Source organism: Callospermophilus lateralis, chromosome 11 (genome assembly GCF_048772815.1).
Source record: "Callospermophilus lateralis isolate mCalLat2 chromosome 11, mCalLat2.hap1, whole genome shotgun sequence".
Classification (NCBI taxonomy): domain Eukaryota; kingdom Metazoa; phylum Chordata; class Mammalia; order Rodentia; family Sciuridae; genus Callospermophilus; species Callospermophilus lateralis.
In genome coordinates, this window is record NC_135315.1 from 39,465,548 (window position 1) to 39,478,260 (window position 12,713).

At 42.2% G+C, this 12,713-nt stretch overlaps 1 protein-coding gene across 2 annotated transcripts in view; it reads left to right on the forward strand.

Moving 5' to 3' along the window:
* The window catches only part of Myo1d (myosin ID), a 308,773-nt gene that overhangs the window by 173,582 nt on the left and 122,478 nt on the right, over positions 1-12,713 (forward strand). The window contains exons 17-19 of one of the 2 annotated variants that reach the window (XM_076869891.1): positions 2,145-2,368; positions 8,133-8,277; positions 8,776-8,880. In XM_076869891.1, the coding sequence (XP_076726006.1) occupies positions 2,145-2,368; positions 8,133-8,277; positions 8,776-8,880 (474 nt within the window). The remainder of the gene's footprint in view (positions 1-2,144; positions 2,369-8,132; positions 8,278-8,775; positions 8,881-12,713) is intronic. The other variant, XM_076869892.1, reaches the window with a different exon arrangement.

Genomic DNA, 12,713 nt, shown 5'->3' on the forward strand with positions numbered 1-12,713 from the left:
TTTAAATTTGGATTGTTTCCAAAAGAAATCAATCAAGAAATAACACTACTGTGTATTATTTATAAATGTGACAGTCAATACCAGAAGCAGCAGCTGAAATGATCTGTGTCCACTGAGACTGCGAGGTGGAGAGGTGGGGTCAGGTGGGTGAGGGAAGTGCCCCTGCCTTTTATTTTAAGCATTTTGTACTATTTGTGTTTTTCTAACTGCATAAAACCGCAGGTAAAAAAACAAACACAGATGAAACTTGTCCTTAAAGAGCTCTTACTCATAAAATGTTTTAAGAATTATTAAAGAATCTAACAAAATATTTTAATAAAAAGCTCTCTAAAACACCTTTTGGAAATTCAGGATTGATTTTCCTATGTAAGTGTGGCTCCCGGGAGTCTTAATTTCCTTCCCCTTAAAAAAATAAAAATAAAAAACCACAAACAGCATGAACTTTAAAAAATGTTGTTTTATCTAAGAAATTGAATCACACGCTCCCACCCTCTAATTGTATTTCTTTGGTTCTCAAGATGCTACCGCAGGGTCCCTTATTTGAGCACTCAGGTGGAGGCGCTCAGCCATCTGCACAGTGCATTCGGTGACAGGGAAGAGAGCCACTTGGACTAAAAAGGGCCGCTGTGCTGATGCCCACGTGAGAGAGCTTTTACTGCTTCTTTGTCTCTAAATAACTGTTTACATGTGAACTCCGGATCCCCATCACAAATGGCTCGTGCGCCTTGCTTCCCTTATATATTTTGGTCTTTCTTGAACCGTTGGGATCCTCCCATGTCACGTGCAAAGAGATTTATCTTGTCTGTGTGCAGGCTGCAAAGGGAGCCCATAACAGGCACATTGGGGGTCTGCGTGAAGACACTCCCCACACAGCTGGATAAAAGAGGCAGTGCACGTGTTTGTAGGCACAGATGGGGATTTAAGAAGAAAGAAAGAAAGCCAAGGGAGTCTGGAGGACCCATGGTGTGGGCTTTGAATGAGAGGTTGAAAATCATGGCCCTTTCAGGTGGGGAGGAGGGGGGGGGGATATGCCACCAACCTAAGAATTGGAATGGTTATCTAAAGTGGTTACTGCAACTGGAGCACCATGGGGGGTAGACACAAGTAAGCATGCACTTAGGATATTTGGGATGGTGCAAGCTCTGGTAGCAGAAAGGAATAGAGATTCCAACTAGAAATATTGCTGGTGGTAGAAAAAATTTATAAGGATGGGCCAGTAATGAAGATGACATCAAATTTATTTTTGCTCGTGAGGTTGAGAAAATGAATACCTGGACACAGTATTCTGAAAGAAATAGAACTGTCTCTAACATCATGCTTGGATGAAGTTGGCATTGAGACATGTACATATTGACTGATTTCTGACACTGAAAAACTTTTCATGAACATTCATATGGCCAGGTGTGGTGGTGCACATCTGTAATCCCATGACTTGGGAGGCAGAGGCAGGAGGATTGAAAGTTTGAAGCCAGCCTCAGCAACTAGCAAGGCCCTAAGTAATTTTGTAAGACCCTGTCTCAAAAATAAAAATAAATAGGGCTGGGGATGTGGCTCAGTGGTAAAGCACTTCTGGCTTCAACTCACAGAACCAAAACAACAACATGATTCCTATTATGTTGATAATCTGTTTCACCCTTTGCTCAGGAACACAACTAAATTCTTGGGAGTTTACTTTGCACCTGGGAAATCTGGGCACACAGGTTGTGTTGGAATCAGTTTATAAATCCAAAATGACATCAGCTAGTGGCCGGTGTAATCTGTAAGGTTAAGCTTCACCAGAGAACTATAGATGGCATTCAGTTCTGATTCATCTTGCTTCCCTTCAACATTCCTAAAATCTTTATCTACACATATTTTCTTCTTTGGTTTTCTTCTTTTTATGACAATAAAGTTAAAACAAGACTCCACTTTGAAACTCCACACAAGCTTCTACAGAGAATAATGAGACCTATCAAATGACCAACGTGGTTCCTAGCGCCCTCTGTTGGTGTCACACGGAATTGGCATGGTTAGGCTCTGCCCCCAGTGTACTGGCCAGCAAGTTCCTCAGCTGAGTTTGTGAAACAAACAGCTTCTCTAATGTCAAAGTCACCTACTGCTCAGCCAGATAGCAACATTCTCCTCTTTCTTTCTCTGTCGTGAAGGTGTGGCGGGGCACCTTGGCCCGCATGCGGTACAGGAGGACCAAGGCGGCTCTGACCATAATCAGGTACTACCGGCGTTACAAAGTCAAGTCCTACATCCACGAGGTGGCCAAGCGCTTCCAGGGCGTCAAGACCATGAGAGACTACGGGAAGCACGTGAAGTGGCCGGCCCCTCCTAAAGTTCTGCGCCGATTTGAGGAATCCCTCCAGGCCATTTTTAATAGGTAAGAGCTTGTCCCTATGTGCCACATCCATGTAGAACAGCACCCTTAACACGTAATCACAAGTCCTGGATACTCACACTGGCTCCGCTCTGTGCTGTTGTGACATTTACTTATCCCTGTGTCTTCAGTTTTATAGATTTTGCTTTCAGCGGGCATCTTCTTGCCTCTCAAAATAATGACACTGCCAATTTATTTTTCCTGTAGCAGTTGACAGCAGCATGCCATAACCCCTGGGTGGAAGCCACATTTAGAAAAGCTACTGGCATGCCGTCTCTACTTTGTTATTAGCAAAAATAACTATTTCTAGAAGTCACCCCCACATAACTCATACTAGGAAGCCCATTGATCCCTTCAGAGCAGCGGTTCCCAGTCCAGCTGTGCCTGAGACTCACAGGGAGTTTATGAAACACCAACTTCCAGAGAGTTCTGTTCAGTGGAGCTGGGGGTGGGGCCCAGGCAAAGGGCCTTTTAAGGTTTCCCTGGTGATTTTAAGTACAGCCACGGAGGAAAAACAACTGTTTTAGACCAAGCTATTTTTTTTTATATAAACACCCATGTAAACTTTGGTACCTTTCCAACTGATCTTCATTTTTTTTTTTTTTTTTTATAACCTGCCCTGAATCTGAATCTGTCCTTACATAAGTCCTTCCTCATCACTTTTGGAGCTTATTTGTTGCTTGTGTGCACCAGATATACAGTTGTCCTCCTGTGACTCCAGGGGATCCATTGCAGGGCCCCCTGTGGACACCAAAGTCTGCAGATGCTCACTCCCCTTATGTAAAAGGGTGTCACCTCTGCATGCACCCCATGCACATCTTCCCACATGCTTTAAATTATCTCTGGATTAGTCATAATTCCTAATACAATGTATATGCTGTATAAATCATTGTTATGCTGTATTGTTTAGGCAAAAATGACAAGAAAAATGTCTGTATGTGTTCAATGAAGTCACACAATTTTTAATCCAAAATTAATTGAATCCCTGGATGTGAAACAAAGATACATAGATACAAAGCACTGACTGTATGTAGCTTTATCTTATGAACCTAGCTAGCAGTTCTCAAATAGTCATTTGATATCATTAAATAAAAGAATACTAATGATATCCTGAATGTAAAAGAACTTATAATTCTGTGTTAAATCAGAATTTATCTTCTTTAGATTTTGCTCTATATAACCAGTAGAAGGTATCAAAAGATAAAATGAAAGAAAACCTCTTTACCATGCACCTCATTTGCATTTTTAAAAAATAGGAAGTGAATGCTCATAAAAAGAGATCAGCCATCTGCAGTTTTTAAATTTTCTATGGGTCTGTAAGTGTGCCAATCACTTATTTATGCTATTTTATTATCTAAAAGTCTGTTTATGCTGAGCACAGTGGCACACACCTGTAATCCCAGCTACTTGGGCAGCTGAGGCAGGAAGATTGCATTCAAGGCCAGCCTAGGCAACTTAGCAAGACCCTGTCTCAAATTTTTAAAAAGTAAGGGCGAAGCTGGGATATAGGTCAGCAATGGAACACTCCTATGTTTAATTTCTAATGTTGAAAAGAAAAAGATCAAACAATATATTTGAAAACAGAAGTTTCTCAATCCTCAAGTCTTAAGATACAATGCTATAAGTGTTAGTTTTCAATCTTGACAGGCTTTTTGTTGGGGGGGGTGTACTGGGGATTGAACTCAGGGGCACTCAACCACTGAGCCATATCCCCAGCCCTATTTTGTATTTTATTTAGAGACGGGGTCTCACTGAGTTGCTTAGTGCCTCACCATTGCTGAGGCTGGCTTTGAATTCGCAATCCTCCTGCCTCAGCCTCCCAAGCTATGAGTTTTACAGGCATGTGCTACTGCGCCAGGCTCAGGCTTTTTAATACATAGATAAAATACTCTCATGAATGGCATCATCGACAATCTTTACTTCTATATGATTTAAAAGTAATTAAGCTATACTTAAAAGCATGCCCATTATTTAAGTGAAACATAGGATATAATGTTAAAATCTTCCATATCTCTCTTGCCATTCTGTTTCCTTTCCCTGGAATGACAATTCATCAACAATTAGTATCCTTCTAAACCTTTTTCTGTGTGTTTCTGAACACACACACACACACACACACACACTTGGGGATAGCATATTAGAATAGTTAAAAATACAGACCCCAGTTGGGCACAGTGGTGCACACCTGTAATCCCAGTGACTTGGGAGGCTGAGGCAGGCGGATTGAAAGTTCAAGGCTAGCCTCAGCAACTTAACAGGGTCCTAAGCAACTTAGTGAGACCCTGTCTCAAAAAAAAAATAAAAAGGACTGGGGATGTGGCTCAGTTGCAAAGCCCTGAAGACTGATTCAATACCCAATGCCAAAAAAAAAAAAAAAAAAGAAAGAAAGAAAAAATCCATAGAGCCCTGGGGCCTGGCTGTTCTGACTCTGTCATGGTCTAGCTGTGTAACTTTGGGCCAATTAGTTAACATCTCAGTGCTTCAATTTCATAATAATGACACCTGCGTCAGAGGGTTACTGGAAGGTTTCAGATGGTGCCTGGCACGTAATAAGTGCTCTGGAAATGTTCGCCCATGCTGTGAGTGCACTGTATAAACACAGCCACATGCCACTTGGGCTTTGCCCCTCCTGTTTTTTTTACATAAGCAGGATGATATAGATGGTCCTATGACTTCAGTTAAAAACAAGTCATGAAGACCAGTCCACGACAATCAAGAGAAAATCGGGAGAAAATCCGCAGAAAACTGTGCTCGATTTCTGTTAGATTACAGTGTGGCCTATACAGTCTTCTTTTTACATTTTGAGGTTTTCTTTGTGGCCCAGATTGATTAATCTGCGTAAAATCCAATTTACACATTCAGCAAATATTTACCTAACACCTGCTGTGTTGTGGATACCAACCTGGGTCCCAGGGATGTGGTGACAAACAAGAAGGATGGGAAAGACAAACCCAGCCCTCCAGGAGTTACAGTCAATGAGCACATGACAATAACGTGTCTGCTCTGTTTGTCGTCTGTACACACATCGCGTGTACCCTCACGCGCTCTCGATGAATTTCCCATTTGTATTCACCCACTCAGAAGTCAGCAAACTTTTCCTGTAGTGAATGTTTTAAGCCTTACAGGCTGCATGTGGTCTCTAACACATTCTTCTTTGGTTTGGTTTGGTTTGGTTAAATACATAATAATGTAAAGACTCTCCTTAGCTGATAAGCTGTACAAAAGCACACCGTGGGTCACATGTGGTACAAGCTGTGGCTTACCAACCCTGATGTTGAACTTTTTCATCTGTAGATACTGAGAGAAGTGCATTAAAGGAGTCAATAGTCATTGTTGGAGTCTTGTTTTTATTTTTCTGGAATCTCAGTGCGTATCTAACCGTGTTTAAGATCGCTGCTCTTCTTCACATTAATTCTTTTCGGTCAAGCCCGCTTCATGCCCAGCTTTGTCCCTTCTCCATGTCCTCAGGCTGCTGGTTTATGAGCTGTCATGGTCTGCTGCACACAGCCACAGGTGGTGGTTTGCATAACTAGGATGAGAAGCCAGTGTGGTCTCTCCACAGTGGTGCCGTCAGGTCCCCTGTGCCCCAGCAGTCTGCCTTTGTACCTCTGTAGTCAGACAGGTGTGAGCCTTGTCCTGGGCCACCGTGGACAGTAAAGAAGGACAGCCTGAGCAGGGATAGGCTGGAATCAGAGCAGCAGTCAGAGCAGAGCCAATAATGAAATCTGGATCTCAAGAGTTCATTAGGGCAGTTGCTAAGAAAGCCGCTTAGTGTGGTAGAGCCTGCCTCTCACCAGTATCCTTGACCTTGGCCTCCACTGCTCCATGCCTGTCACTTTTCTAGCCTCTTTGGTCTTGACCTTAGGACAGTCTGACTCATGACTCCAGGTGCTGTAGGAATTAGGGAGGAGGTTCTTGCTAAGGTGCTGAGCCTTTGCTTTCCCATGATTGTTGTGCCATTGCTGATCCTTGCTACCAGGGAAGGTGTCCCGCCTCACATGACCAGGCAGCTCATGTGCAGGGAACTGGCAAAGCTCCCACCTTACAAATCCATCACCTCCTGCCCCGATACTAGCCCCTGCTGCTTGGGCTTAAGGACTCTCTGGGCCTCATTGAGAAACCCATGCGGCCTGAGGATTCCTCTCCTCCCGCATTGAGCCACCTCTCCAGCCCCAGCCCATCTGCTTCATATCTTCCAGAAAGCCTTCGCACCTTCCAGTTTATTGACATCATTCCCATTTCCTGGTGGTGTTTTCATTTTCCCTTTATTTTTAGATTTATTCAGTGATCTCAGGGAGAATTTTCAATTTCAGTTGAATCTTGTTCTAGTATTCCACAGGAGCATCGTTTGAGAACCTTTGGCCTGACGGTTCGTCTCATTAGAGGAAGTTCAGTCTGCTTCCACCCACCCTGCTTCAAACTCCTGTGGCAGAAAAGAAGACAGAAATAGGCTGAGATGCTGCAAGGAGCACAAAACACCTCAGACCTGTTTTTCTCAATCAGGATTTTATTTGCTTTATGCTTTCAGTTGTTTTTTGGGGGAAAAAAAAAAAAAAACGAACCACCCTCTTTCCCCCACATCTAGTCAGCAAATCCAAATGGCTCTTCCTTCAGAATGTGTCCAAAACCCATCTTCACCTTCACCACCACCTCCCTGGCCAAGCCCCCTTCCTCCAGCTTGTACATTATGGAAATAGCCTCCTCACAGGCGCCCTGTCCCCAGCCTGCAGCAATCACAATGATCCTATTACAGCGCGAGTCAGGACATGTCCCTTCTTTGTTCAGAACCTCCCAGTGTCTTTTTATTCAGATGAAAGGCCAAAGTCCTGATAACCGTCTCCTGGTTCCGTGGATTCTGGTCTGTTCTCCCTCTCCCCACTCCCCCACCTCAGGCCTCTCCAGCTTCACAGGATCCTGGCTGCACCTCTGACCCGCCAAGCAGACCGTCTCCCAGCCTTGGCACCTGCCATGTTCTCCTCTTCCTGAAACGCACCTGCTCAGCTGTGCGTATGGCTGGCTCCCTTGCTTCTGTGGCCTCTGCTCTTCTGTCCCCATCAGAGGTGCCCCCACCATACGCTCTGTGTAGGCACCACCAATGGCGGTCCTTCCTTCATGGCTCTACCTGCCCTCCTCACCTGGTCCTGCAGGGCTGCCCCTCACACATGCTATATGTCCACTTGCCGAGTGTCTGAGCCTGTCACTCCACCTGTTAGAAAGGACTCTGTCAGTTTGGCTTGTTGCTATGCCTTCCCTGCCTAGAACAGTGCCTGGAGTTCAGTGGGTGCCTTGGAAGCACTTCAGTGAATAAATGGTGACTCCATACGACTTGTGCCTTGTGAACCCTACTTGAGTATCCCTTGTCAGAAATGCCTGGGACCAGGAATGTTTGAATTCGGAGGTTTTTACAGACTTTGAAGTATTTGCACAGACTTTACTGATTGAGTGGTACCTAAGAAGTTCTGGGTTCCAGAGCATTTCAGATGTCTGATTTGGGGATTAGGGATGCTCAACTTGTATTACTGGAGCTCACGTGTCACAGTTCTGGTTGCTTTTAAAGCACACAAACAACAAAGGAAGCTTTAGAAAATCTTCACATAAATCTGGGTGTTTTAGAAACTTCTGTATACATTTTGGGAACATTTTTACTCTTTTTTAGTCTAGTTTGCAAGTGCTTTGGTTTCATTTACTTAATGGCAGCTGAAGTGATTTTTGAGAATGCATGGGATTGTGTTTCTGAAGTCTCTCTGTTTGGTTTATTTCCTTGTAGATGGAGAGCAGCCCAGCTCATCAAGAGCATACCTGCTTCCGACCTGCCCCAGGTCAGGGCAAAGGTCGCAGCCATGGAAATGTTGAAGGGTCAGAGAGCTGACCTTGGGCTCCAGAGGGCCTGGGAGGGCAACTATCTTGCTTCGGTAAGTCCAGGAGGATCAGCATGGACTCTACTCCTGCTCCCTTTACAAAGGAAAAATAATTTTTCTCCAAGAATTTATATGAAAGATAATAAAACACTTTCAGAAACTTAATAATTTCTGTGAGAGGTGCTAAGTTAAAGGATTTTATTGCTTCTTAATGTACAGTGTTTGATGTCATCCCTGCTTTTAAAAGGGCTCTCTGTTTTGTTCCATATGGATTAGGTATACTCTAGAACCCGGCTTTGAAAATTGAAAACTTCCCTGGAATTATTCAGCTACTGTTTTTAATTACCACCTTTATGTTAATTTATTCCAAAGCTACATTTTTAATTTAAACGTTTTATGGGACCTTTACTAGCCTACCATCTGGGTTGAAGAGATAAAAAGTACACCTGTGAAACTCCACATGAGAATAGTCACAGAGCCACGTGCTCAACAGTGGCCGTGGCATCTACAGTGCTAAGCATTCTCGTGTCATGGTTTTCTGGTTTCTTTCAGAAGCCGGATACACCTCAGACCTCAGGCACATTCGTCCCTGTTGCTAATGAACTGAAACGGAAGGACAAATACATGAACGTCCTCTTTTCCTGTCACGTCCGTAAGGTAAGGCAAGCTTGAAACGGACTGTCTTGGGAAGAAAAGTCAAGACTCAGGTGACACTCACTAAAATAGACCTACAATGAGATACAACCCTTGTGTGCCAGGCCGCAGCACCAGGGGCTGTGCCTGACTGTGCCGAGGCATGTTGGAATGTCACAGGGACGTAAAGACTTTTGACAGCCATTTCTCCTTGGAGCAGGTTGGGAAATCTGCTCTAGGCCAGGGACATACCTTTCAGGGCACTCAGAGCTTTCATAGCCCCTGCAGACCTGTATCCAGTGGTCCTTCAACACTTTCTACACATGTATTTCTACACATAAAAACAAAAGCAGGGTTGGGGGAAGAAGAACATAATTTGGAAAAGAAGAGGCGGTCACACCAAGGTTTGGAGGGTGGGAGTAAACACTGATATACTGTGAGTGTGTTTGCTCGTCTGAAGAGGAACACATGGGCTGTCACCAGCCTGAAGATGATGGCGGCTGGAAGTGGAAGTTGAAAAGTGGAAGGAAAGGGACACAGACAAAGTATTTGTTTAGAAGAGTAGAGAAGACATTGAAATAATTTTAAAAGGGCATTTTGTAAAATGATCCAAATAACTTTTAAAATATTGATGAAATGAATTTAAGAAACATTACTGCCTAGCCAGGCACAGTGGTGCATACCTATAGTCCCCATGACTCAGAAGGCCAAGGCAGGAGGATAGCAAGTTTGAGGCCAGCCTCAGTAACTTAGTAAGACCTTGTCTCAAAAGAAAAAGAAAAAAGGGACTGGGGGATGTAGTTGAATGGTAAAGCACTTCTGGGTTCAATCTCCAGTTCTGCAAAAGTAGAGAAAGAGAAAAGTGTTGCCTAGATTGATACAAGAAGAGATGTCAACATAAATATGGCACTAGCCAAAGGAGGAATTTTCTTTAATTATGAAAGAATTGCCTCATAACAAAAATCCAACAAGTTTAGATGACTTTACAGGTGCTTTGTTTCAAATGTTCAAAAAGGTATAATTACAGTATTATTCAGATCAGAACAATGAAATATAGTTTTTAGATTGTAAGCTTGGCAAACTTTAAACTGTTGATTGCAGTTCACAGGCTTTAGGGAAACACTGTGGTAGGAATATTAGACACATTCTTCTGAGTGGACAATTTGGCAGTATCCATCGAAATGTAAAATGTCCATACATCTTACTCCAAAAGCTCCATAAACCAGGATCTTTCTCTACAAATATATTTGCACAGATATCCAAAGGAGATAGATATTTGAGTTTTTACATTGTAACACACAAAAAAAATGGAGAGAGAAAACTACATCAATAAATGATTGAATTAATAAATTATAAGCGTACACAATAGAATACAATGTAGCTATTTATATGAATGGGAAATGGATATATGTGGAAGGGAAAGGGCATCAAAAAATGTGAAACTTGGGGCTGGGGATGAGGCTCAAGAGGTGGCAGGCTCACCTGGCATGCACGGGGCGCTGGGTTCAATCCTCAGCACCACAAACAAATAAAATAAAGATGTTGTGTCCATCGAAAAGTAAAAAATAAATATTAAAAAAAAATGGGAAACAATGGTTTTCAAGATGGTGGACATCAATCAAGGAAAGATAGTGACCCCGGAAATAGAAGAAAAAATGAGGTAAGCTATAGTTAGCCAGTTATTGCCTGAGGGGCTCTCCAGTCTGCCCGGAGTAGGGGAGCCACGGTAGAGCCCAGAGATTCCCTAACTGAAAACACAGAGCTGAGAGCTGAGAGAAACCACAGCAGCTAGATTTGCAGAGCAGCAAACTGGAGAGGAGAGAGCTGCAGGGAGAGAACATTCCAAAGTCCACTTTTCATATCCCGCTGAGTACTGATCAGACATGTAGACAAGGAAACTACTCAAGGCTGGAAAACCTCAGGTGCCGGGGCATCCGTAGAATACGCACAAGGGAATAATCAACCCTGAGTAAACCCTGCTCCTGTCCTACTGAACAAATCTCAAAAGCACAACTGGAAAGACTCAAACTGTTTCTAAGTAACCTAACAGCATCCAAAAGCAGAACTCAAAAATGTTCATAGAAATATATGTACACACACACACACATCCACATATATTCTTTTTTTTTTTTTCCTACTGGCGTTTAAACCCAGGAGTGCCTAACTGCTAAGCCACATCCCCAGCCCTTTTTATTGTTTGAAACAGGGTCTCACTCCATTGCTTAGGGCCTCACTAAGTTGCTGAGGCTAGCCTCAAACTTGCAAGCTGGACATGGTGGAGCACACCTCTCATCTCAGTGATTTGGGAGACTGGGGCAGGAAGATGGCAAGTTGGAGGCCAATCTGAGCAACTTAGTGAGACTCTGTCTCAAAAAAAGAAAAACAAAGTATAGCAACAAAACTACCCAAAATTAGAGAAATGACTCATCAAAATTAGAGAAACAACACATCAGGAAGCTCTTAGGCAATTTTATGTGGCCCTATATAAGTACATTTTCGGTCCCTGAGGGAGAAAGGGGGAATTTTTTTTAATTTAAAAAATAATTGCTGACATTTTTCTGAATTTGATGTAAAACATAGATGCATGTAACCAAGAGGCTGAACATATCCCAAAGCACAAGAAAGTAAATTATATCAAAGTATCCTGAGATCAGATTGCTCAATAACAGTAATAAAGAGGAAAAGGCACAGAGCAACAGAGATAAAGGTACATTCAGTATCTGATCAGAACTAACGCAAGTGGAAAGACAGTGAAGCAAAATCTACACAGTACTGTGGGCATGGACCAAACCTGATAACCGAGAATTCTATACCCAGCAAATGTATCTTCCAAAAATCAAAGTGAAATAAAACCTTTTTTTAGACAAATCTGCAGATGTGCACTGCAGGGAATGTCAGGCAGAAGGAAAGAGAAATGGAAATAAATGGAAATAAAAAATCTTACTGTTGTAAGATTTTTATATCACACCTGAATTGATATAATATATCAGTAAATTGTTGTATATTATAAATGTATTCCACAAACTCTAGAACCACTAAAATAGCAAAACAAAGCTATAACTAATGAGTCAAAAAAGTAGATGAAATGAAACAATCATTTTCTAAAATCTCAATATAAAATAAGTCGGAAAATGTAGGAAACGGAATAAAGGAGACAAAGAATAAATAGGAAAAATACAGAACAAATTGAAAAGCGGTGGATTTAAACCTAACCATATGGACAATCACATTAAGTGCCAGTGGTCAAAACACCACAATTAAAAGGAAAAATTGTGCCCTCTGGGCCCATGGAGATGTTCACTAAATGGGAAACTCTCCAAACCCAACATCTTAGCTTTAGTGGAGGAGGTTTCATTACATAGGCATGATTGATTAAATCATTGCCTAATGGTAATTAACCTTGTCCCCAACCCCAGCCCCTCTTCTCTCTCTGAAGGTGCTTAGGGAGGCTATTAAAAGTTTCAACCCTGTAATCATGCCTTGATCTTTTTGGCAACCAGTCCCCGTTCTGAAACTAGGAGCCCACAGTCACTAGTCATTTCATTAGCAGACAAAAAACACTCATCACTCTAGAGATTCTAAAAGTCTTAGAAGCTCTTGTCAGAAACCTAGGGCGAAGACTAAATATTATAACAAAATACAATTCTATATTTTATGTGGTACTGAGACAACTAAACATATATATATATATATATATATATATATATATATATATATATATATATATATTTTTTTTTTTTAAGACAATCCTATTACTCATCACATTACAAGGGTTTTGCAAGCTCTGTATCAGAACCCAGACAAAAACTTAATGCAGACTGAGCATCCTTAATTCAAAAATTCAAAATCTGAAATAA